General features: G+C 43.0%; 2 protein-coding genes across 2 annotated transcripts; both read left to right on the forward strand.

Moving 5' to 3' along the window:
* The first annotated feature begins 4887 nt into the window (after positions 1-4887).
* Positions 4888-8148, forward strand: mpeg1.1 (macrophage expressed 1, tandem duplicate 1). The gene is made up of 2 exons (XM_064938825.1): positions 4888-5415; positions 5754-8148. The coding sequence occupies exons 1-2, from the start codon at positions 4951-4953 to the stop codon at positions 7452-7454; spliced, it is 2166 nt and encodes a 721-aa protein (XP_064794897.1). The 5' UTR covers positions 4888-4950; the 3' UTR covers positions 7455-8148.
* Positions 8149-8548: 400 nt separating this feature from the next.
* On the forward strand, positions 8549-13084 carry prf1.5 (perforin 1.5). The gene is made up of 3 exons (XM_064938935.1): positions 8549-9097; positions 11066-11597; positions 11964-13084. Exons 2-3 carry the CDS (start codon positions 11071-11073, stop codon positions 12985-12987), a joined length of 1551 nt encoding a protein of 516 aa, XP_064795007.1. The 5' UTR covers positions 8549-9097; positions 11066-11070; the 3' UTR covers positions 12988-13084.
* Positions 13085-25699: the final 12615 nt, after the last annotated feature.

Consider the following 25699-nt stretch of genomic DNA (forward strand, 5'->3'; position numbering starts at 1 on the left):
AATCTGGTTTCCGAGCTGGTCATGGGTGCACCTCAGCCACGCTCAAGGTCCTAAACAATCGATAAAAGGCCGTACTTGGCAGCCGTCTTCATCAACCTGGCCAAGGCTTTTGACTCTGTCAATCACCGCATTCTTATCGGCAGACTCAATAGCCTTGGCTTCTCAAATGACTGCCTTGCCTGGTTCACCAACTACTTCTCAGATCGAGTTCAGTGTGTCAAATCGGAGGCCCTGCTGTCCAGACCTCTGGCAGTCTCTAAGGGGTGCCAGAGGGTTCAATCTTTGGGCCGAGTCTTTTCTCTGTATATATCAATGATGTTGTTCTTGCTGGTGCTTGTGATTCTCTGATCCACATCTACGCAGACGACACCATTATGTATACATCTAGCCCTTCTTTGGACACTGTGATAACAAACCTCCAAATGAGCTTCAATGCCATACAACACTCCTTCTGCGGCCTCCAACTGCTTTTAAATGCAAGTAAAACGAAATGCATGCTCTACAACCGATTGCTGCCCACACCCGCCCGCCCGACTAGCATCACTACTCTGGACAGTTCTGACTTAGAATATGTGAACAACTACAAATACCTAGGTGTCTGGTTAGACTGTAAACTCTCCTTCCAGACTCACATTAAGCATCTCCAATCCAAATTATCTCTAGAATCGGCTTCCTACTTCGCAACAAAGCCTCCTTCACTCATACCCTCGTGAAATGGACTATCCAACCAATCCTTGACTTCGGCAATTTTTATTTAAAAAATAGCCTCCAACACTATATTCAGCCATTTTGTCACCAAAGCCCCATAAACTACCCACCACTGCGACCTGTATGCTCTCCTTGGCTGGCCCTCACCACATATTTGTCAACAAACCCACTGGCTCCATGTCATCTATAAGTCTTTGCTAGGTAAATCCCTGCCTTATCTCAGCTCACTGGTCACCATAGCAACACCCACCCGTAGCACATGCTCTAGCAGGTATATTTCACTGGTCATCCCCAAAGCCAACACTTCCTTTGTCCGCCTTTCCTTCCAGTTCTCTGCTGCTAATGACTGGAACGAATTGCAAAAATCACTGAAGCTGGAGACTTATATCTCCCTCTCTAACTTTAAGCATCAGCTGTCAGAGCAGCTTACCGATCCTGTACCTGTACACAGCCAATCTGTAAATAGCACACCAAACTACCTCATATTGTTATTTATCCTCTTGCTATTTTGCACCCCAGTATCTCTACTTGCACATCATCTGCACATCTATCACTCCAGTGTTAATGTTAAATTGTAATTATTTTGCCTCTATGGCCTGTTTATTGCCTTACCTCCTTACTCTTCTACATTTGCACACACTGTACATAGATTTTTTCTATTGTGTTATTGACTGTACGTTTGTTTATGTGTAACTCTGTGTTGTTGGTTTCGTCGCACTGCTTTGCTCTATCTTGGCCAGGTCACAGTTGTAAATGAGAACTTCAGTTCTCAACTGGCCTACCTGGTTAAGGTGAAATAAAAAATGTAATAAAATTAAACAGTAATTTTCTTAATGAATGCATGCTTATTAGTAACTGGGATAAACTATTTCATAAATGTGTCAAGTGCAACGTCTGTTTGCTCCTCATTACACACCACGGACCAAGAAATATTCTTCAATATTCTTGAGGTCACTCTCTTTTCAATGGGTTTTCATTGGGAATCCAGATTTCTAAAGGACCTTCTTGCAGTTCCTATCGCTTCCACTGGATGTCAACAGTCTTTAGAAATTGGTTGAGGTTATTCCTTTGTGTAATGAAGAGGTACGGCCATCTTGAACGAGGGTCCCTTCAAGTGTATTGCTCAATAGAGGCGCGTGACCAGAAAGCTAGCTACAGTTTGTTTCCTTCCTGTATTGAACACAGATCATCCCGTATTCAATTGTATTGATTATTTACGTTAAAAAATACCTAAAGTTGTATTACAAAAGTAGTTTGAAATGTTTTGGCAAAGTTTACATGTAACGTTTGAGATATTGTGAAGTCACGTTGCGCAAGTTGGAACTGGTGTTTTTCTGGATCAAACGCGCCAAAGAAATGGACATTTTGGATATATATTGACGGAATTAATCGAACAAAAGGACCATTTGTGATGTTTATGGGACATATTGGAGTGCCAACAAAAGAAGCTCGTCAAAGGTAAGGCATGAATTATATTTTTATTTCTGCGTTTTGTGTCGCGCCTGTGCAACGGATGTGAAATGGCTAGCTTAGTTAGCGGTGCGCGCTAAATAGTGTTTCAATCGGGGACGTCACTTGCTCTGAGACCTTGAAGTAGTGGTTCCCCTTGCTCTGCAAGGGCCGCAAGCTTTTGTGGAGCGATGGGTAACGATGCTTCGTGGGTGACTGTTGTTGATGTGTGCAGAGGGTCCCTGGTTCACGCCCGGGTATGGGCGAGGGGACGATCTAAAGTTATACTGTTTCACCTGCAGGGTTGAAATATGGTTTCTCTCTTTGTTTATGGAGGTGCTATCCTCAGATAATAGCATTGTTTGCTTTCGCCGAAAAGCCTTTTTGAAATCTGACAGGTTGCCTGGATTCACAACAAGTGTAGCTTTAATTTGCTATCTTGCATGTGAGATTTAATGAAAGTTTGATTTTTATAGTAATTTATTTGAATTTGGAACTCAGACATATCCCCGAGGGGTTTAAGCCGCAATAATCATGTAGCCAGTTATGAATAGAAAGAATCCTGCTAATGTGTTCAATGCCACGATTGAGAGGGAGCAGGGACAGATATGTTTGGTATTTTATTAGTGTCTAGCAGAGAGTCCACCAGCTCTTTGAAATCCAGTTTCAACTGTTCCGAGCTGGCCTTCATAATGTCATTAAAACCCACATGGACTACGATAGCATCGATATCCATGTCCTGGTGTAGTACATTCGGAAGCAGCTTGGTAATGTTGTTTGTATCCACTCCAGGCCTCTCGTTGGGAGAGGAGGCTGCTGTCTTTGGCTTCCACGGCTTGTGACATGCCACCATCATTGATTGTCATGCTCCTCTTGCTGTGCTCCTTCGACTCAACTATCAGATGGGGGAGGAGAGGCAGGAGATGGCTCCCCTGGCGAACCAACTCCGGGCAACACCGGTCAGTTGTATAACACAAACGACAAGACGGAGATATATCCAACCTGCTTAAACGCTGTCTAGCCACCAGCGTAGAAAACGTCAACATTCCACTCTGCGTTTTCCGAAGTTTCTGACGTAGGCTGGCTAAGTGCATGATCAAGGAATTCTCCTCAAATCTACAGTCCTCGGCAAGCAAACAATTGCCTCATTTGAACTCCGAGTGATCCAGTTAGTCCAGAAACAAAGCGTAGTATATACAGCTCCTACAGAGCTGGAACCATTCATTTACCTCTCCAGATGAAGAGAGCGCCATTGGAAAACTCATCTGGGACTAACTTTGTTAGCTTGATGACTAACGTTAGCAGCTTAGCTAGGTTAGCGGCTCTTTCAAGCTGACTTTAACCTGTCAGTTGAGCGGGATTCCGGGACAAGAAATAGCGGTACTAGCTGTTAAAAGCAAACCGCGTCGTGGAATCCATGCAAAAACAAATGAGGTATTTAAGATGATTTGTTTTAGTTAAAATAACAAACCCAAGTGTTTCCAGTATACAGTGTTCAGCTGAACTCACAGGTAAACACACAACACAGACTTTTGACCATTATGCAAATGACAGGTGTACAGTCAGGACTGCGCGTATGGACTGCCCTCTACAATTCATACCACAGGTTTTCAATGGGGGTCAAGTCCGAAAATGTTGATTTTGTGGTTCATTAACCATTTCTTTGTGGATGTTAATGTGTGCTTGGGGATATTGTCTTGCTGGAAAACCCACCTGCAGCCAAGTTTCAGCCTCCTGGCAGAGGAAACCAGGTTTCTGGCTAAAATGTCCTGGTACTTGGTAAAGTTCATGATGCTGTGGATCTTAACAAGGGCCCCAGGACCAGTGGAAGCAAAATAGCCCAATACATTCAAATATCCACCACCATATTTTACAGTAGGTATGGGGCTCTTTTCTGCTTATTATAGGACATTTGGAAAGTATTCAGACCCCTTCCCCTTTTCCACATGTTGTTATGTTACAGCCTTATTCTAAAATATATATATTTTTAAATGTCCCTCATCAATCTATCTCAATACCCCATAATGACATAGCAAAAACAAGTTTTAAGAAACTGAAATATCACTTAAGTATTCAGCACTTTGTTGAAGACTCTTTGTCTTCATGGGTATGACATTACAAGCTTGGCACACCTGTATTGTTTTAGGCAAGTCAGTTAAAGAACGAAACCTCAAGCTCTGTCAGGTTGGATGGGGAGCATCGCAACACAGCTATTTTCAGGTCTCTCCAGCGTCTGGGCCACTCAAGGACATCCAGAGCCACTCCTTATACAATTGTATTAGCATAAAATAATATAATTTCCCAATTGTTTTGCATACAATATAGCTCAGTACTTGTATTCTATATTTTATACAGTCTTTTTTGCTCATCTTTATCAAGGGTGCCAATCATTTTGGACCTGACTGTATATGCTTGTGCATGACTTGATTGATCATAATGATGGTCAATTTACTATTATCTGAAGTGTTATGTTATTTCTCAGAATGATTAACATTTTGTGATGGTATCATTATCTGCTTTTAGTGTAAGTTAAATTTGACTTAGATGATAGCAACTTGCGCACACACACACACTTTTTTAGAAAGGGGAAGTTTTTACACATAAATAACTAAATTATTCAGACTGGCAGTGGCTTATCTGAAAGCTGTTGTGATTGTTCTGCATTTTATTTGAGGAAATTGAAAGTCAAGTAAACAGTGATCTTGTGACTGAAACCTACTTTTAACACATCCGCTATTGAGAATCATCATATTCTTTCATCTTGTTCTCACAGCACCCACACATGACATAGCTATGGCATCTGACACAGCTCTGGGTCTGACAGCATTCACCTTGCTAGTTCTCTCCCTGCTCCACCAGTGTGTCCCTCACCCACTCACTCCTCCGAATAATGGACTTCGTAAGTGTCGCACCAACTTGTCCATTCCAGCCCTGGAGGTGCTCCCAGGCGGGGGATGGGACAACCTGAGGAACATGGACATGGGACGAGTCATGAACTTCAGCTTCTCCCAGTGCCAGACCACGGAGGATGGATTCTACCTCATCCCGGATGAGGTGTTTGTCATCCCACAGAAGCTCACTGGTGTGGAGACCAATTCTGAGATCATCAACACTTGGCTGGAACAGCACAGCTCCACGTCTTTCTCAATCAACTCAGACGTGTCCTTCCTCTCCGTGCTCAATGCTAAGTTCTCGGTTGAGAATCAGCGGGTGAAGACTCACCAGGTCCATGGGAGCTCTGTCACTGCTCGTGTACAAGTGAGTTTCTCCATAAAGAAACAATACTTTTTTTATAACAATTATTTATCTATTTAATATCATATACATTCATCTCGGCAATGATAAAAAAATATTTATGTTTTGACATAGTTTGTAGTAAGTCTCCTTACTAGATTTCAAAAAGAGAGAGTGGAATATCCATGTGTCCATGTCATGTTATTACAGTAATCCTGTCCTTTAAGTCTTTCTGAACAGTCAGTACTAGATAGTGTACCTTTTTCTTAGTTTGATCTCTAGATTAGCAATTAAGGACACCAAGCCTCAAGGTTATTTCCGGGTTAAAGGTGAAATAAAAAGAACTGATTGCTCCCTTCCAGGTGCGTAACTTCCTATACACGGTAAAGGCTCACCCTGACTTCACTCTGGATGGCCGCTTTGCCCACCAGGCCGAGGAGATCGCAGACGCAATAGAAAACAACCAGACTCGACAGGCAGTGTATTTATCTGAGAAGATGGTGTTGGACTATGGAACCCATGTGATAACAAGTGTTGATGCAGGGGCCGCCTTAGTGCAAGAGGACTATCTCCGTTCCTCTTATGTGTCCGACAGTGAGACGGCGAAGTTCTCTGTTTCGGCATCGGCAGGTCTTAATTTCTTTGATAAAGTCAAATTTGACATTGGCAGCAAGGACACACAAGAGACGTCCGAGTCACATAGTTATCAGGGCAACATCACCTACTCCATTATACAGAGCCATGGTGGGGCTCCCTTCTACCCAGGCATCACTTTGCAGAAGTGGCAGGAGAGCACCAAGAACAACCTGGTGGGCATCGACCGGGCAGGACTGCCTCTGCACTACTTCCTCAACCGGATTACCTTCCCCGATCTCCCTGAACCAACCATCGGCAAACTGGCACTGTCTGTTAGTCAGGCCATCCAGCGCTACTATACCGTTAACACACACCCTGGCTGCGTTAAACCAGACTCCAAGAACTTCAACTTCCAAGCCAATATGGACGACAGCTCCTGCGAGGGTCCGGCCACCAACCTCAGCTTCGGTGGGGTGTTTCAGCAGTGCACCAAGCTCACTGGGGATGCAGACCCGATCTGCCAAGCCCTGGCTCAGAAGAACCCCGACACAGGCTCTTACTCATGTGGTCAGCCCTACAAAGCCACCCTGTTACGCTCTGAGGTGAGAGAGGAGAGCTACAGCACGTATGAGTGCCACAGGCATTGCCATGGCTGCTGGCTGCTTTTAACCTGCTGCGACAATATCTGTGGAGATTCCTACCATGTCCGTTCCGCTCGCATTGACACCTACTGGTGCTCCACCAATGAGGCAACCCCAGAGTACTCAGGATACCTCTTTGGGGGACTCTATAGCCCATCCCTGTTGAACCCTCTCACCAAAACTAAGAGCTGCCCTCCAAACTTCAACATTCAAATGAAGCTTCTGTCCAACGGTCTGATGATCTGCCTGAGCAATGACTATGAGACTTCCACCAGGTTTTCAGTCCCCTTTGGAGGCCTGTTCAGTTGCCAGTCTAACAACCCCCTTGCACAGGATCAACCCCGTTGCCCTCCCCAGTTCAGCCAGCACCTGGCTACTGTTAGTGATGGCTGCCAGGTGCTCTACTGTGTCCAGTCTGGCTTGTTCACAGGTGGCCAGCTGCTGCCTGTGCGCTTGCCACCTTTCACTCGTCCTCCACTGATCAGCATGACTGCCACCAACACGGTGGCTGTGATGACCGAGGGAGATCGGGCGTGGGTCAGGGTGGGACAGACCAAGATGTGGAAGCTGGCCAAGGTGACAGAGATCCAGAGTATGGTGCAGGTGTTCGATCCAGCCTCGGGACAGATGACAGGGGGGCAGAAGTCTGGTGTGGCCTTTGGAGTCATTTGCTTGGTTGTCTTGGTGGCGGTTGGAGCTGTGCTGCTGGTGAGACGGAGGAGGGTCTCAAAGTTTGGGAGGGAGAGAGGATATGAGGAGATCCACAGCGAGGGGCAGAGTGAGGGAGGTGTGGAGAGTCAAGAAGAGCAGGGCTCTGAGACAATGACCCAGACCCTGTTGCCATGAGACCACATGCTACACAGTTTACATATGAAGAAGAAAACAGCTTTGAGATAACTGTGCTGTATAACTGTGCTGTATTGTATAATCAACCTCTCACTCTCGCTTTCCCTTTACGATCGATAATCTCAAATACTGGTCGGTATAAGATGGAAAATGTGCACAAATTTACTGCGACGCAAATGATTTAGAACAAGACACCAACGTGTTGGCAGCTTCCTGCCTTCACCAGGGATTTACTACACAATACATTAGTACACAACACCACACCACACCACACCACACAATACAATACAATACAATACAATACAGTACAACACAACACAATACAATACAATACAATACAACACAATACAACATAACACAATACAACATAACACAATACAACACAACACAATACAACATAATACAATACAACACAATACAACACAATACAACACAACACAATACAACATAACACAATACAATACAACACAATACTGTGAATGAATGTATGGCAAAAAGGGTGAACAAAAATCTATTGACCTATTTGTGATGTTTTTAGTTGAATGTTTATCCTGTGGTTTTGCTTTCTCTCTTTCCATTGAGAATGTTTATCCTGAAATCGACAATGATTCAACAGCATTATTGTTTTCTGTTATAACATTTTAATTAGCTTGTGTATGTTTTTGGACATGAAAATAAAACCACTAACACAATATTCATTGAAGTTTACTCATCTTGTGAAATGTCACAGCTGTACTTTAAAAGAGGCCAACAAGGGTTCGCTATAGGACATTATAGTCTGGTGACCTCTAGCGTGAATATTTCAGAATATTTCAGAATATTATTGCTGTGGGGAAGTGGAATACATGAATGTACATGTAACCAAAGCAGGTCACATGTATCTTTGATAAACTGTATAATCTCTCAAGACTCAAAGTAAGATTCATCATTGTCATTTTTTATTTTATTTTTGTAAAATACTATTGCCTAATTTACTATCATAACACATATCATCTTAAATCTTCCTCAATAAAGCCTTCCTAATTTCCCCCTGAACATAAAAAGACAATGAAGAAGCTGAGGACAAAGGAGTTGATTTTGGTATTAGTACACAGACAGACATAAATATACACACACACACACACACACACACACACACACACACACACACACACACACACACACACACACACACACACACACACACACACACACACACACACACACACACATACACACTGAGCTTCCCGTAAAGAGGCAGAATGCCCATGCCACTCTGAGTCTGGTGAAAACCTTCCCCCACACTCATCTGGGATTCATACTGTCAGCTTGTGCACATCAAAACAAAACCACTCAGCCGTGGAAATCTGTCTAACCTCAGGAAGAGAGGCCTGGAGCAGGGGAAGTCCCTTAGCCACACAATGGCCTTGACATTCAGCACAGCGAAGAAGAGTTCCCCACAGAACCAGATATAGGACCAAGTGTTGTTCGGTTCATAGTTTCTTATGGATGTCGGGAGGAAGCAGCAAAACAACATTTTGTGGAGCAGCAGGCATTTTTTTCCAAGAGAAGACGGGTGTCGTGAAATTCCAAAGGCAAAGCACGACTCTGCTCACTGAGACGAGAGGGTGAGACGAAAACAAACGCAGCTGGATGATTTAAAGGTAGGAGTGAGTGTCGGCGAGTGTACACGGGTCAGTTTCCACTACAGCTGCAGGCAGAGCTGTAGTGAGATTTTGTGCTCCACTTAGCCTTTCAGTGTGGAGGGGGTTATTGGTGTACCCTAATTTAGACACAAAACAAGAGTAGACCAATATACAACAACATTGTATATTATCTTTGATCTTTGGTAATCTTAGCGCCATTTGTGAATCTGTATTTTATGTACGTTATTTGTAACACTTTTCTAGAAGGAGCAGAGGGGCTATGGACGAGGGGCTATGGAAGAGGGGCTATGGACGAGGGGCTATGGAAGAGGGGCTATGGCAGAGGGGCTATGGAAGAGAGGCTATGGAAGAGAGGCTATGGAAGAGGGGCTATGGAAGAGGGGCTATGACAAAGGGGCTATGACAAAGGGGCTATGGCAGAGGGGCTATGGAAGAGGGGCTATGGAAGAGGGGCTATGACAAAGGGGCTATGACAAAGGGGCTATGGAAGAGGGGCTATGGCAGAGGGGCTATGGAAGAGAGGCTATGGAAGAGGGGCTATGGAAGAGGGGCTATGACAAATGGGCTATGACAAAGGGGCTATGGAAGAGAGGCTATGGCAGAGGGGCTATGGAAGAGAGGCTATGGAAGAGGGGCTATGACAAAGGGGCTATGGCAGAGGGGCTATGGCAGAGGGGCTATGGAAGAGGGGCTATGGCAGAGGGGCTATGGAAGAAGGGCTATGACAAAGGGGCTATGGAAGAAGGGCTATGGCAGAGGGGCTATGGAAGAGGGGCTATGGCAGAGGGGCTATGGAAGAGAGGCTATGGCAGAGGGGCTATGGAAGAAGGGCTATGGCAGAGGGGCTATGGAAGAGGGGCTATGGCAGAGGGGCTATGGAAGAGGGGCTATGGCAGAGGGGCTATGGAAGAGGGGCTATGGCAGAGGGGCTATGGAAGAAGGGCTATGGCAGAGGGGCTATGGAAGAAGGGCTATGACAAAGGGGCTATGGAAGAGAGGCTATGGCAGAGGGGCTATGGAAGAGAGGCTATGGAAGAGGGGCTATGACAAAGGGGCTATGGAAGAGGGGCTATGGCAGAGGGGCTATGGCAGAGGGGCTATGACAGAGGGGCTATGGAAAAGGGGGCTATGGATGAGGGGTTATGGAAGAGAGGCTATGACAAAGGGGCTATGGAAGAGGGGCTATGGCAGAGGGGCTATGGCAGAGGGGCTATGGCAGAGGGGCTATGACAGAGGGGCTATGGAAGAGGGGCTATGGACGAGGGGCTATGGAAGAGAGGCTATGGAAGAGGGGCTATGGAAGAGAGGCTATGACAAAGGGGCTATGGAAGAGGGGCTATGGCAGAGGGGCTATGGCAGAGGGGCTATGACAGAGGGGCTTTGGAAGAGGGGCTATGGACGAGGGGCTATGGAAGAGAGGCTATGGAAGAGGGGCTATGGAAGAGGGGCTATGGACGAGGGGCTATGGAAGAGAGGCTATGGAAGAGGGGCTATGGAAGAGGGGCTATGACAGAGGGGCTATGGAGAGGGGCTATGGAAGAGGGGCTATGGCAGAGGGGCTATGGAAGAGGGGCTATGGAGAGGGGCTATGGCAGAGGGGCTATGGCAGAGGGGCTATGGAAGAGGGGCTATGGCAGAGGGGCTATGGAAGAGGGGCTATGGCAGAGGAGCTATGGCAGAGGAGCTATGGCAGAGGAGCTATGGCAGAGGAGCTATGGCAGAGGGGCTATGGCAGAGGAGCTATGGCAGAGGAGCTATGGCAGAGGGGCTATGGCAGAGGAGCTATGGCAGAGGAGCTATGGCAGAGGGGCTATGGAAATATTAAAATAGTTATGTTTTGATTTAGAAGATGTCGTGAAACATCACTCAGCATCGTTGCATTGTGGAGGCATTTACATTTTTTAAAGAATGTAGACTGTTTACAGTACAAGAAATTATAATGATAATAACCTCTGTAAATTCCAGGAGCCATGGCATTCCGAAGTCTCTTCCTTTATACCTTGAGTCTGCCCGTCCTGGTGCAGATGCCCAGCAGCAGAGCCTGTAGGACTGGATCAGGGTCAGAGTGTGAGAAAGCCCCCTTTGTGCCTGGCTACAACCTGGCGGGGGAGGGCTTTGACGTGGTCAGTATGCGTCGTAAAGGGGCCTACGTCATCAACGTCAAAGCCCACCTGTCTGACAACCACACATGTGTTCTCTGTGAGAACCGCTTCCAGGAGGGACAGGTCCAGAGGTTGCCTTCTGCCGTGCTGGACTGGCGTCCATTGAGCCGCTGCAGCAAGCAGCTATCCAGTGCCCTGCACCACTCGGTGGACTCCCTACTACGTAGCTCTAGCTCCCTCATCAACAACAACTGGGGTATGGACCTGAGGCTAGAGACTTATGGCAAGGCAGTGCTGGGGGGCAGCCGCTCCGAAATGGCCAAGTTTGCCAGATCCCAGCACAGTGTGGACAAGGCCACCTTTGCTACCCATGAGATCAGCTGTACATACTACAGGTAGGGAAGGGCTTTATTGTTGACAGTTGTTTTCTATAGACTAATCTACCTCACTGTCACTAAATATATTCAATATCTATGCTAAGGTTAATCTGTGTCGTTCTATTTGCATGAATTATTACAACGCATATGATATCATTATGACAACTTACTGAATCACTAATCATTGCAGTATACAGTTTTGTCTATCCTGGTCCCAGATCTGTTCGTGCTGTACTTCAAACACCTATGGTGGGTGTCATGCCAAACATGAACATGACCATGAGAGTTGACATGAGACAGCACAAGCAGATCTGGGACCAGGCTGAGTATTCTCAATGAAAAGGGGTTGATGTAGAGCCACGTGCCCCGTTGTTGATTTTCCAGTTACAGGCTGGCAGACCATCCGGACCTCAGCGCTGAATTTGCTAAACATCTCAAGAGACTGCCACAGGAGCTTGACAACAAGAGCAAATTGCTGTACCGGCGGATGATTGACACGTATGGCACTCATTACATCCGTCAGGTACAGCTGGGTGGTAGGGTGAGGCGCGTCACTGCCTTCCGCACCTGCCTGGCCACCCTGAAGGGCTTCTCCGAGTCCGAGATAAAGACCTGCTTAAATGTTGAGCTGAAAATGGCCTTAGGATTCCTCCCAGCAAACGCGTCCTTCTCCAACAAATGTGATGCCCTCCTAAAGGGGAACATGAGCATGGGCTTCTACCAGGGCTTTATGAGCCACAAGATTGAGGTTCTCGGAGGGGAAAAGTATTTTCCCGATATCTTGTACCACCAGGACCCGTCCGAAGCATATCATAGCTGGATGAACAGCTTGCATGATAATCCAGATGTGGTCTCCTATGCTATATTCCCCCTGCACAACCTGGTTGATGATCCAGAGGTTAGTGCCAACCTGAGGAGCATGGTGACAGAGTACATTGACGAGAACAAGCTTCCTGTAGACCAGGGGGAATTAAAAACCTGCTCCCCAACCCCTAACCTGGATCACAACTGTTGTCCTCTACGGGCAGGACGCGGGACTCTCAGGGTAATGGTCCACAGAGCCGCAGGTTTGAGAGCAGATACCTTCACAAAGACTGATGGCTATGTTAAAATATGGTACAATGGCATGTATGAGGAAACAGATACTGTCATGGATGATAATGATCCAGTATGGAATGCCACGTACAACTTTGGCTCAGTGGAGTTTGGTCATCAGCTGCTGTTTGAGGTTTGGGACAGAGATGTGCTTTACAATGACATGGCAGGAAGATGTTTGGTCTTCCCTGAACAAGGAACTCATTCACACAGCTGTCAGCTAAAGAAAGGGGTTCTGCACTTCACTTACAGCTCTGAATGTGACGCCCACTTAACAGGCTATAGGTGTGGACGGTACTCTCCTAGTACATGAAGTGTTGGATTGAAAAAAAACACCTGGGTCGTATTCATTAGTGCACACCGTAGCAAAACATTTTGCAACGGACCCACGCACGCACACACACACACACACACACGCACGCACGCACGCACGCACGCACGCACACACACACACACACACACACACACACACACACACACACACACACACACACACACACACACACACACACACACTTATCTTATTACAATATGTCAATAATAAGAGTGTTGGTCAAAATGTTGATGTGTTCCAACCCTGGCCTGTATCAATAATTGGTGTTTATTTTTGAATAAGGCCGGGATTCAATAAAAAGTGCATTTTGGAGTGTTGCCATTACAGTCAATGATCCAGTTTCAGTTCACAGAGATCATATTATCGGCAATAGCTGCAAATGTCTGCTAATGTGGAAGTAACCTTAAATGTCAAGTGAGCTACAATGTGCATCGGGGTTGAATCCCGGCCTTAGTCAACCTTTCTTTATTCCTGTATCTATTATATACTTAGAAAACCATACCAATAAAGTAGATGAACAAATGTATTCATGTCCCAGGTTTTTGTTCAGTAATGAACACAACAATGATTTATTGTTTGGTCATCTCCAGGTGAATCTACCATTGTAAAATCAGTTACAACAAACACTGCCATAGAATATTTGTTTTGTGCTCTAAATTCACATGCACCATCAGGATAAATCCATTTGATTTCAATCACTTCTTGACAGCACCCCTTTTGATTTGAACGAAACCTTCCATACGTACGTACCCATCGTAGAAGTGCTCAGAAAGTGACTCTTTGGACCTGAATGAATTCAAGACATAAAGGAAAAGGATTATATAATTTAAAGCTTCAAAACAGGGTTGTCAAACTGTTTCGATCATTTTTTGAATTTTTTTAAACAAAAATTAAATGTCATTTTGTAGCCTGAAATGTCAATTAGGCCGATCTAAAAACGAGGTAAAATTCGCTTTTGTATCTTCATTTGTTTTTGTGTGTGAGGGGGGGTTTGCATAATCTGAGGTTTTGTGACATGCCCACCATTGGCTGAGACAACATGCCCTTCATGTTTTGGCTGATAACTGTACAAAATGGTAATCAAATATACATTTTGACTTTCAAATTGTACTACAAAGATGGTTGGCGGACCACACATCAGAGAATGTTGCCTTGAATGGAAATATCTATTGTTTTACAATATACAGTCAATTCTCCATAGGAAACCTATTGAAATCCTAGAAATATAGATAATAGAATAGACATGACCATTTAAATAGACATTTGACGGTGGGTGGCCCGGCAGCCATCTTTGTGGTAGTAGTATGTCGGGCACAAAAACACAAAAACCTCAGATCATATAAAGTAGGTAAACTACAACATATGCGAATCTGAAAAAATCTAAATTGATGAGATTTTAGATAACTGACATTCAAAGGTTAATCTCTTAATTTGTATTAATAAAAAATACATATACAATATATATGTGTGTATATATATATATATATATATATATATATATATACACACAGTACCAGTCAAAAGTTTGGACACACCAACTCATTCAAGGGTTTTTCTTTATTTGTACTATTTTCTACATTGTAGAATAATAGTGAAGACATAACAACTATTAAATAACACAGTGTTAAACAAATCAAAATATATTTTATATTTGAGATTCTTCAAAGTAGCCTCCCTTTGACAGCTTTGCACACTCTTGGCATTCTCTCAACCAGCTTCATGAGGTAGTCATCTGGAATGCATTTCAATTAACAGGTGTGCATAGTTAAAAGTTAATTTGTGGAATTTCTTTCCTTCTTAATGTGTTGGGACCAATCAGTACAGAAGATAGCCCTATTTGGTAAAAGACCAAGTCCATATTATGGCAAGAACAGCTCAAATAATCAAAGAGAAATGACAGTCCATCATTACTTTAAGACATAAAGGTCAGTCAATCCAGTAAATTTCAAAAACTCTGAACGTTTATTCAAGTGCAGTCGCAAAAAACATCAAGCGCTATGATGAAACTGGCTCTCATGTGGACCGCCACAGGAAAGGAAGACCCAGAGTTACCTCTGCTGCAGAGTAAGTTCATTAGAGTTGTCAGCCTCAGAAATTGCAGCCCAAATAAATGCTCCACAAAGTTCAAGTAAACAGACACATCTCAACATCAACTGTTCAGAGGAGACTGCGTGAATCAGGCCTTCATGGTCAAATTGCTGCAAAGAAAACACTACTCAAGGACACCAATAAGAAGGGACTTGCTTGGGCCAAGAAACATGAGCAATGGACATTAGACTGGTGGAAATCTGTCCATTGGTCTGATGAGTCTTTGTAAGATGCAGAGTAGGTGAACATATGATCTCTGCATGTGTGGGTCCCACCGTAAAGCATAGAGGAGAAGGTGTGATGGTGTGGGGGTGCTTTGCTGGTGACACTGTTTGTGATTTACTTAGAATTTAAGACACACTTAACCAGCATAGCTATCACAGCATTCTGCAGAGATACACCATCCCGTCTAGTTTAAGCTTAGTAGGACTTGTTTGTTTTTCAACAGGACAATGACCCAACACACCTCCAGGCTGTGTAAGGGCTATTTGACCAAGAAGGAGAGTGATGGATTGCTGCATCAGATGACTTGACCTATACTATCACCCGTCCTCAACCCAATTGAGATGGTTTGGGATGAGTTGGACCACAGAGTGAAAGAAAAGTAATCAATCAGCCAACAAGTGCTCAGCATATGTGGGAACTCCTTCAAGACTTTTGGAAAAGCATTCCAGGTGAAGCTGGTTGAGAGAATTCCAAGAGTGTGCAAAGCTGTCATCAAGGCAAAGGTTGGCTCCTTTGAAGAATCTCAAATATAACATGTATTTTGATTTGTTTAACACTTTTTTGGTTAATACATGATTCCATATGTGTTATTTCATAGTTGATGTCTTCACTATTTTTCTACAATGTAGAAAATAGTAAAAATAAGGGAAAACCCTTGAATGAGTAAGTGGGTCAGGACTTTTGACTGGTACTGTATATATTTATATAAAATATTTTGACAACCCTGTTTGTAAGCTTTTAAATGATATCAACCTCAACCGTTTCTGTTTTCCAGTGATGAAGACATGCTATGGTAGGGTTAACAAAATGGGTCAACTTTGAGCACCTCTATCTCCTGAATGTTTTGGTATTCAGATCCCAAAAAACAGTTCTGACCACTTCTTCCATGGGCAAACATGTATGCAAAGTTTTGATTTAAATCAACATGGATTCTGTCAAAAAGTGATTGATTTACCAATCAACTAAATCCACAGATCTCTATAGTTGTACTTTGACTGGTCACGATGGACTCTAGTGCAGGCCTACTAGCAAAGATGTTTTATAACTAACCCAAGATAGAACATAGCCTGTCGTTTTCAATGGGAGCAAATTAATCATAGTGTGCAGAACAAGCAAGGAAGTGGGCAGAGCCAAGCAGGAGCTAGTGAGATCCTATTGGCACGTTCTAGCATGTAGTTTTCCCATTAGGTAACGCCTAATCTGTGAAGTGCGCATTTGCAATAGCTAAATTCACCCTTGCACTCCTTCTAAACAATGTAATTCTTTGAAACTTTTTGCAAAAGGACAAGTCTAAAAAATGTAGCCGACTTTGTTTGTAACATGTTTTTGTTTTGGGAGCAGAAAACTGTACTGAGATCTAATGTTTCATAAATGACAAAATGTGCAGAATGTCTGGGTGGAAATGCCAACCAGATGTTTCAGATTTATACATCCGGTTGGACATCTGGCTCATTGTTCTAGCTGTGCTACTAGTCCATTTCACCCATCTCATGTTCAAAGGTATCATTTTCGCTCTTTCATTTCAGCTCTCTCATTTCCTGTCAAAGTAAAAAATATTATATAGTATATATTACATTAGTCTTTCACAAGATCACAATCTTTCACAATGAACAAGTAATTCACAATAATACTCAAATTAGGTATAGTAATCGAGACTAGTCTTTCAGGGTCAAATACTTCAGTAGGCACAGCAATAAACTCAACGTTTATTTGTTCTGTAGATACAGGACAGTTTACATAGCACAACTAAATAGTTGCCATACATTCAGTAATGGCAGTGTAGTGGAATACAGGCAATACTTGCACAGTGGTGCAATAGAGGCAGCAGTGGTGTGGGTGTAGAAATGCTAGAGCAGTGCTTCCTGAGCCTGGTCCTCCTAGGGACCCAAAGGGGGGCACATTTTTGTTTTTGCCTTCGCACTACACATCTGAATCAAATCATCAAAGCTTGATACATTGATCACTTGAATCAGCTGTGTAGTGTTATGACAAACATAAGAATGTGCCCCCCTTTGGATCCCCGGGAACAGAATGGAGGAACAAGAGGCTGGAGAGGCAGAACAGCTGCTGGAAGGTTGCTGGTTTAAGCCCAGGGCCGGGCAACACAAAAATGGGAGTGGACCGGAACTGGCAGGTGGAAGGCTGCTGGTCATTGATCACATGTACCATCTCTTGACATTGTGCCCTTGAGCAAGGCACCTAAACCTCCAAAATTGTTCTCCGTCCAGGGGATCTGCACTGCTGCTGACCCTGTGTCAACTTGTCTGTATTTCTTGCTGTTGGGAAAGGGAGAGGACACATTTTCCTTCCAGCCAATGGATTGTAAAGTGGTATGTAGTCCACTCCAGGAAAAAATATGTCTACCATCAATTTTCTTTTAAATAAACAAGAACAAATTAGATTCCCCTGCACAGGCATTTGTTGAAATATATCAGCACAATGTTGGTGGGACACATTTCACTTTGTTATTGACCCACAAACCCCCAAGATGAATATAAATTGCTAGCCTAGGTAGCCGACAGTGGCTAATGAATTGCCAAATCGTCCTCTAAGTTACTCGACCTCATGCATGCCACTTTCCTCCCCCCAGATTTCAGTCTTAAGTAGCTCGTAAATAAGATCTACATTTCAAAAAAAAAGTGTGGATTGTTCTCAATCCACCCCTGATTCAGAATATACAATTTTCATAGTAATGGCGTGCTTGGTTCAATAGTTATTAATGAGAGAAAACCGAATATTCAATGTATACCATGGCATTGTTGAATATTAGTTTCTGATTGGCTTGAAGGACATTCTAGAGAGAGCATTATTTCCCTATAATGCATGGGATAATTCAATGGCTATGAAGTTCATTCTTGGTCCGTGTATGTTTTGTTATTTTGATTTCCGAATCAAAACAGAGAATTGAAAAACAGCTTGTTTTATGTTTTAGTGTCAAAATTGGACATGGAAATAATGGAAAACAAATATCAACAAAATGTATTACATTTTTTTTTCATACCCGGAAGTACACACCCCCTCATAGGATATTCAGAGGTTTAGGGGGTGTGTCTACAGCCTAGGTTGGCAACACAAAGAAAGGATTAGACTGTGTGAGTGTGACAGGAAGATAAAATACTCATGTTAGCTAAGATGAAGAGCTTATTATGAAGTTAGCATGCCAATAAACTCAACTACAACTGAACAAAGTTGTCTTGAAATAGCTGGCTGGTTAGTACTAACTGGCTACTGACTCACTAGCAGGCTGGCTAGCTAGCCCTACCTGGTTACTGGCTATAGTCATGCTAGTTAGTAGAACCCTTAAAAATAAGTTTTGAAACTGCAGTTGACTGTGGTATGTTGGATGCAGTGATTGTAGAATAACTGCAGGTATACTGCACTCAAACTACAGTTACACTGCAAAGTACTGCAGTAAAAAAAAATACATTTTGGACGCAGTAGTTGCAGCATACTGTAGTTATACTGCACTCTTTTTTTGGTAAAGGTAGCGAGTGGAGATAAGTTAGTCCTTCAACCTGCTACAAGATGATGCTGCCCAGCCAGAGCTACCTGTTGCTGAAAGGTCATATTTCTCCATTGCTTTCTCTGGCTAACTGAGGTAGCTCGTGGTGTATATTGACTGAGAAATAACGAACAGCAGTTACCGTACGTACACGGTTACCTATCTGTCATTTGCATAGCTACATTAGCGATTTCTTACACATACAACAATAGACAGTGCTGATGTATGTGTGAGTTCTGATTGTTCCCTCAGGAGAAAAGCACAGTATGGCATCTGAGCAGATCATCTTCAACTTCATGGAGTTACATCAGCCAATACAGTAAGTTAAATAAGCCTTTTAATTGGTATGGGTATAATTCACCAACATCCTTTCCTGATCAATGAAATGCAGAAGTAGGCTATACTTTTCAGTTGTGAATACGAATATTACTGTGAAAATTGCCCTACTTCCCTGAATGAATATAGTTGTAGAATTTTAATTTGATCACACTGTTGCAGAAAATGCAAACTTGTGGATGTATTCTAGGTTTTAAAAGGCTTCTAAAGTTTTGTAATTTCCACGTTAAAATGTCAGTTGATTTCCCCTGAACTAAAATTAATTAATCAATCAATTATACTGAAAGAAAATATAAACACAACATGCAACAATTATAATGGTTTTACTGAGTTACAGTTCATATCAAGGAAATCAGTCAATTGAAAATGTATTAATTAGGCCCTAATATATGGATTCCACATTACTGGGCAGGGGCACAGTCACGGATGGACCTGGGAGGACATACTTGGGAGCCAGGCCCACCCAACTGAACAAAGTTGCTTTGCAACAGCTGCCTGGCTAGCTTGTGTGCGTGCAATTAAGGTGTTGGCTTGACAGTTGCTGGATATGGGTTCGAGTCCCAATCGAGGCTACCCCCTGAATTCGATACAAAATACTTCCATTGTTGGTTTCATTGACCCTCCCCTTTATCTGGCCCTAACTGACCCATTTTTATCTACAACTTATGTGTTTGTTGGAGAGGATCAGCTTGAGCAAAGTGAGGTGTAGATTCACTGATCTACAAATAGTTGTCCCTGCCAAATGAAGATTCACAGAGCTACGCCTCCTCTGGCTTAGGCAATCCCCCACCAAACATACAGGCACAACCAGACATTGATAGATAGATTGTTTATTACATAACATTTTCCTATGATTTTCTACCTGCAGTAAACCTAGTGGATCATGCTGGAAATACCGATAAAAGCAAAACCAACAACCAAAAAGCATGGCCCAAATCATGGGTCAAGTCTCAAATGTTACATTTACACAGGCAGCCCAATTCTGATTTTTTCCCCCCCTAATTGGTCTTTCGACCAATCACATCAAAGATCAGAATTGGGCTGCCTGTGTAAAGGCAGTCAAATATGGTTGAATTGTAGTGTATGTGGGTCTTTTCTTCCATATATAAAAAAAGGGGCCAATGTGTGACATCAGGGTCAAAATTTCAAAACGGTTTGATATAAATGTGCATGTAATTTTCTTGCAGCTTCACATAGGCTCAATCCTGGCCAATATGCCACCCGAGGCGAAACCAAAAAAATGTTAATAGGTTATACAGTGTCCACAATGCTCTTTAATGGCGGTCCATGTGGCAGCGTACCATTTGTTAAACAGGAAGTTGTATTGGCTTTATATTCCTGATACCTGACAAAGACTAAAGACTAATAATGTTTGGCTATTCGAACTCTGAATATCAGCTACCAATAGGCGTTGTGTAACTCCTGTCTTTACAGAAATACATCTAAATCATTCAAAATACTTGAGCAGAGAGCTGAGCCACAGAGGATCATTTGCTTCTTCATTTTTTTGTTGTGGATTGTTTCCAATCACCAGCGAGTCAGCCTATGCCTATTGGGGAAGTCCTCATTTGAGCAGCACACGTGGCAATAGACCAAGCTGATTGTTGAGTTGCTTTTCACTGACAAGGATTTCCAAATATGTGTGAAAATAATGTGTCTTGAGTATAATTTGGAAAGTTGAGACAAGAAGAAGGGGAGGGATGGATGGCGAAGAAATAGGCACATCTTTCCCCAGAATGCACTCTGCTCCCCAGAATGCACTCTGCTCTCCAGAAATCACTCAGCGGTCTCCCTCAGTTCTTGTGAATTAATTGTTGAATGGTGTGAACTGTTTTTCCTTTTGTTTTTATCCCCATTACATATTTCACCAGTAGTAAATTTACCCTCATTTGGTTACATACATTCCTGTTAATGCATTAATTAATTACAGTAATTTACCGTTCTCATTGTCGGAGTGGAAACATTGTTTGCAGAGTTCACAACTTGCTACACTTGTGAAAAACAAGTTTTTGTTAATTGCGTACCATCATTTAAGAGTTTTGTAAATGTTTCCGTTGTCTTTTGTTTGGAGCGCTCCATGTGAGAAATGGGCAGATATGTTTCTATGTCTTGTTAATATTGATGGAGTGCACGTGTCAGAGCACCTGGCCTGCTGTGCCAAATGTAGGAAAGTGCACATTTGGGGATGTCTGATTTCTGACCACCACTAATAATAAGATGAGCTTAAAAATCATTTTCGGAACCAAGAGACAATGATTTTGAAAAACATTATTATTGAAATGAATCTGTTGCACAGAAATACAAATATGAAAATCATAAATGGCACGCAAATCAGTAGAATAAGTTATTCTTATTAGTTCACCTTAATAGCCCATATGCCACTGAGTGAGAAAAGTTTATATTGCTTTGGGGCAGAATTATGAAATGTTATGTGTTGGAGATGTGTCTCGTTCAGCTTAGCTCAGAAAATGCTGTCCTCGCCAATCTGTCCTCCTAGGCGGCTGCCTAATCCTGCCTAATGGGCGGACCTTAGCTGGCTTCACATGTATAGTTACAGGAATAAGAGTCCAGGTAGGTACAATGAGGCCATAACTGTAATCACTACCAAAGGTGAAGTAATGGCGCCAGAGAGGATGGCTGCTGTTTTGTTGGCTCTTAACCAACCATGCTATTTTGTTTGTTTTTTCATATTGTTTGTAACTTATTTTGTACATAATGTTGCTGCTACTGTCTCTTAAAAGAGCTTCTGGTCATCAGGACAGCAATTACTCACCTTCAATTGGACTAATTTTCTTAAATGAGTCGGACGAGAGGGATTTAATCCAGACACCCGAACAGGCCCTCATCCCCATCATTCGCAGGAGAAAGAGATGGAGATGTTGTTGAAGGAGATCTAGGTGCCTTGGGAGGATCAGACGACAAGTGGCTACTCTGTCTTTGCCATCCCTACCATTGGCCAACCTACAATCGATGGATGATAAATTGGACAAACTAACAACTAAAACTAAAAACCAAGCCATGAGGTCAAAGGAATTTTCCCTGGAACTCCAAGACAGGATTGTGTCGAGGCACAGATCTGGGGAAGGGTTCCAAAAAATGTCTGGAGATGTGAGGACCCAAGAACACAGTGGCCTCCATCATTCTTTTTTATTTTTATTTAACCAGGCAAGTCAGTTAAGAACAAATTCTTATTTTCAATGATGGCCTAGGAACAGTGGGTTAACTACCTGTTCAGGGGCAGAACGACAGACTTGTACCTTGTCAGCTCGGGGATTCAAACTTGCAACCTTTCGGGTCTTAAATGGAGGACGTTTGGAACCACCAAGACTCTTTCTAGAGCTCGCCGCCTGGCCAAACTGAGCAATCGAGGGAGCAGGGCCTTGGTCAGGGAGGTGACCAAGAACACGATGGTCATTCTAACAGAGCTCCAGAGTTCTTCTGTGGAGTTGGAAGAACCTTCCAGAAGGACAAACATCTCTGCAGCACTCCACCAATCAGGCCTTTATGGTAAAGTGGCCAGACGGAAGCCACTCCTCAGTAAATGGCACATGACAGCCCGCTTGGAGTTTGCCAAAAGGCACCAAAAGGACTCTCAGACCATGAGAAACAAGATTCTCTGGTCTGATGAAACCAAGATTGAAATCTTTGGCCTGAATGCCAAGCGTCAGGTCTGGAGGAAACCTGGCACCATCCCTACGGTGAAGCATGGTGGTGGCAACATTATGCTGTGGGGTTGATTTTCAGTGGCAGGGACTGGGAGACTAGTCAGGATCGAGAGAAAGATGAACAGAACAAAGTACTGAGATCCTTGATGTAAACCTGCTCCAGAGTGCTCAGAACCTCAGATTGGGGTGAAGATTCACTTTCCAACAGGACAACAACCCTAAGCATACAGCCATGACAACGCAGGAGTGGCTTTGTGACAAGTCTCTGAATGTCCTTGAGTGGCCCAGTCAGAGCCTGGACTTGAACCCGATCTAACATCTCTGGAGAGACCTGAAAATAGCTGTGCAGCGATGCTCCCCATCCAACCTGACAGAGTTTGAGATTATCTGCAGAGAAGAATGGGAGAAACTCTCCACATACAGGTGTGCAAAGCTTGTGACGTCATACCCAAGAAGATTTGAGGCTGTAATCACTGCCAAAGGTGCTTCAACAAAGTACTGAGTAAAGGGTCTGAATACTTATGTAAATGTGATTTAAGTTCATTTTAATACATTTGCTAAAATGTCTAAAAACCTGTTTTTGCTTTGTCATTATGGGGTGTGTACATTGATTACGTTTTTCCCCCCACTCATCAATCTTAGAATGAGGCTGTAACGTAACAAAATGTGGAAAAAGTCAAGGGGTCTGAATACTTTCCAAATGCACTGTCTCTCTCGTCTAGCAATAGATACTGTTGTTTTGGCTGTATAGCATCATTTAATAAGATTACCAATGGTTAGCTAGGATATATCAGTCAGCAAACCATTTACGGTAACAGCAGTTCATTAATAAGTCAACACACACTAAATCTTATAATTGAGAAATCTTACCCTTTCTTGGTACTGTGGCATGGTATGGGCGGCTTTAAATCAATGAATTAATGGTTAATAGATTCATAAAATGGAGTTAGAAGGGTGGCCTACTTTGAAAGGACAGGAAGTGTTGGCTGTGCACTTCACTAGGCATTCCACATTTAAGCCCACCCACATTTGAACATTCAAATATCATGTAGTTATGGGGTTTTATATTGAAAAACAACTAATTAAGCCATTTTCACGTTCCCCATTGCTCCATTTGAACTCAGAAAACAAAATATCAAAACATACATGGACAGCAATCTTACCTCATGAAGAAGGCTAATTATCCTGACCGCTGTAACAACATTAGACACAAATGTTCTGTCAATCTTCAAGATAAACATAAATTCCTGCACTTTGGCTGTTAAGTCTCATGCATTATCACAAAAGCTCTTTTTCACTTGACTGTCATTCAGAAAATGATTTCCTGAATCAGACGATGTTGCGGGATCATGTCTCCACATAACTCAACAGCTCGACATCAAATACGTATCAAACTATTATGCATATTTATTGAAGAACCCTGTAAACGACCGTATCAATATCTTTTTAAATTAATCGTATTGAAGTTACTCAATCACATACATTGTTTTGGATGTGTGTGCCCATGAAAATAGTTTTCACACCGTAACATAGGGAGAGAGAAAATATTACAGTTCACTTTAGAGATCTCCATACAAAACAGAGTCCAACAGCAATGTCCGGGAATCTGACGTGATCACGGTCAGTGTGTAATTCAGTTGTTAAATGCTTAGTATATGATAACAGCAGTATCATAAATGTAAGGAAAGAAAGGTAGTGTTTTATGTCACACGATTTTTGCCAAATCTATGAAGACTCCAAGCATGAAAAAAGGGTTGATTCAACTCATACATTTTATTCAATGTATATCTATACTGAACAAAAAATATAAATGCAATATGGAACAATTTCAAAGATTTACTCAGTTACAGTTTATATAAGGAAATCATTGAATTGAAATAAATTCATTTGGCCCTAATCCAGGGTTGCCCAACCCTCTTCCTGGAGATCCTCCAGGAAGGTTCAGTCCAACCCTAATTTAGCATATCTGATTCAACTAGTTAAGGTCTTATTGAGCAGCTAATTAGAAGAATCAGGTGTGTTAAATTAGGGTTGACTGAAAACCCACAGGACCGTAGATCTCCAGGAAGAGGGTTGGACAGCCCTACCCTAATCTATGGATTTCACATGACTGGGAATACAGATATGCATCTATTGGTCACAGATACCTTGAAGAAAAGGTAGGGGTGTGGATCAGAAAATCACCATTTGCCTCATGCAGCGCGACACATCTCTTTCACATAGAGTTGATCAGGCTGTTGATTGTGGCCTGTGGAATGTTGTCCCACTCCTCTTCAATGGCTGTGCAAAGTTGCTGGATATTGGCGGGAACTGGAACACGCTGTTGTACACGTCAACCCAGAGCATCCCAAACATGCTCAATGGGTGACATGTCTGGTGAGTATGCAGGCCATGGAAGAATTGGGGCATTTTCAGCTTCCAGGAATTGTGTACAGGTCCTTGCGACATGGGGCCATGCATTATCATGCTGAAACATGAGGTGATGGCGGCGGACGAATGGAACGATAATCATGGTATCTCTGTGCATTCAAATTGCCATCTATAAAATGCAATTGTGTTCATAGCTTATGAATGTTCAATTCTCTGGCAACAGCTCTGGTGGATATTCCTGCAGTCAGCATGCCAATTGCACGCTCCCTCAAGACATCTGTGGCATTGTGTTGTGTGACAGAACTGCACATTTTAGAGTGGCCTTTTGTCCCCAGCACAAGGTGCACCTGTGTAATAATTATGATGTTTAAACAGCTTTTTGATATGCCACACATGTCAGATGGCAAAGGAGAAATGCTCTCTAACAGGGATGTAAACCAGTTTGTGCACAAAATTGAAGAGAAATATGCTTTTTGTGCGTATGGAACATTTCTGGGATATTTTA

This window comes from Oncorhynchus masou, chromosome 1 (genome assembly GCF_036934945.1).
Source record: "Oncorhynchus masou masou isolate Uvic2021 chromosome 1, UVic_Omas_1.1, whole genome shotgun sequence".
In the NCBI taxonomy this organism is placed as follows: domain Eukaryota; kingdom Metazoa; phylum Chordata; class Actinopteri; order Salmoniformes; family Salmonidae; genus Oncorhynchus; species Oncorhynchus masou.

Bases quoted from the DNA above. Each gene is read 5' to 3' on its own strand.
- mpeg1.1 (XM_064938825.1), top strand. From the start codon at position 4,951: ATGGCATCTGACACAGCTCTGGGTCTGACAGCATTCACCTTGCTAGTT. The intron at 5,416-5,753 runs GTGAGTTTCTCC...GCTCCCTTCCAG, and splicing joins CTGTCACTGCTCGTGTACAA to GTGCGTAACTTCCTATACAC.
- prf1.5 (XM_064938935.1), top strand. From the start codon at position 11,071: ATGGCATTCCGAAGTCTCTTCCTTTATACCTTGAGTCTGCCCGTCCTG. The intron at 11,598-11,963 runs GTAGGGAAGGGC...TTGATTTTCCAG, and splicing joins ATCAGCTGTACATACTACAG to TTACAGGCTGGCAGACCATC.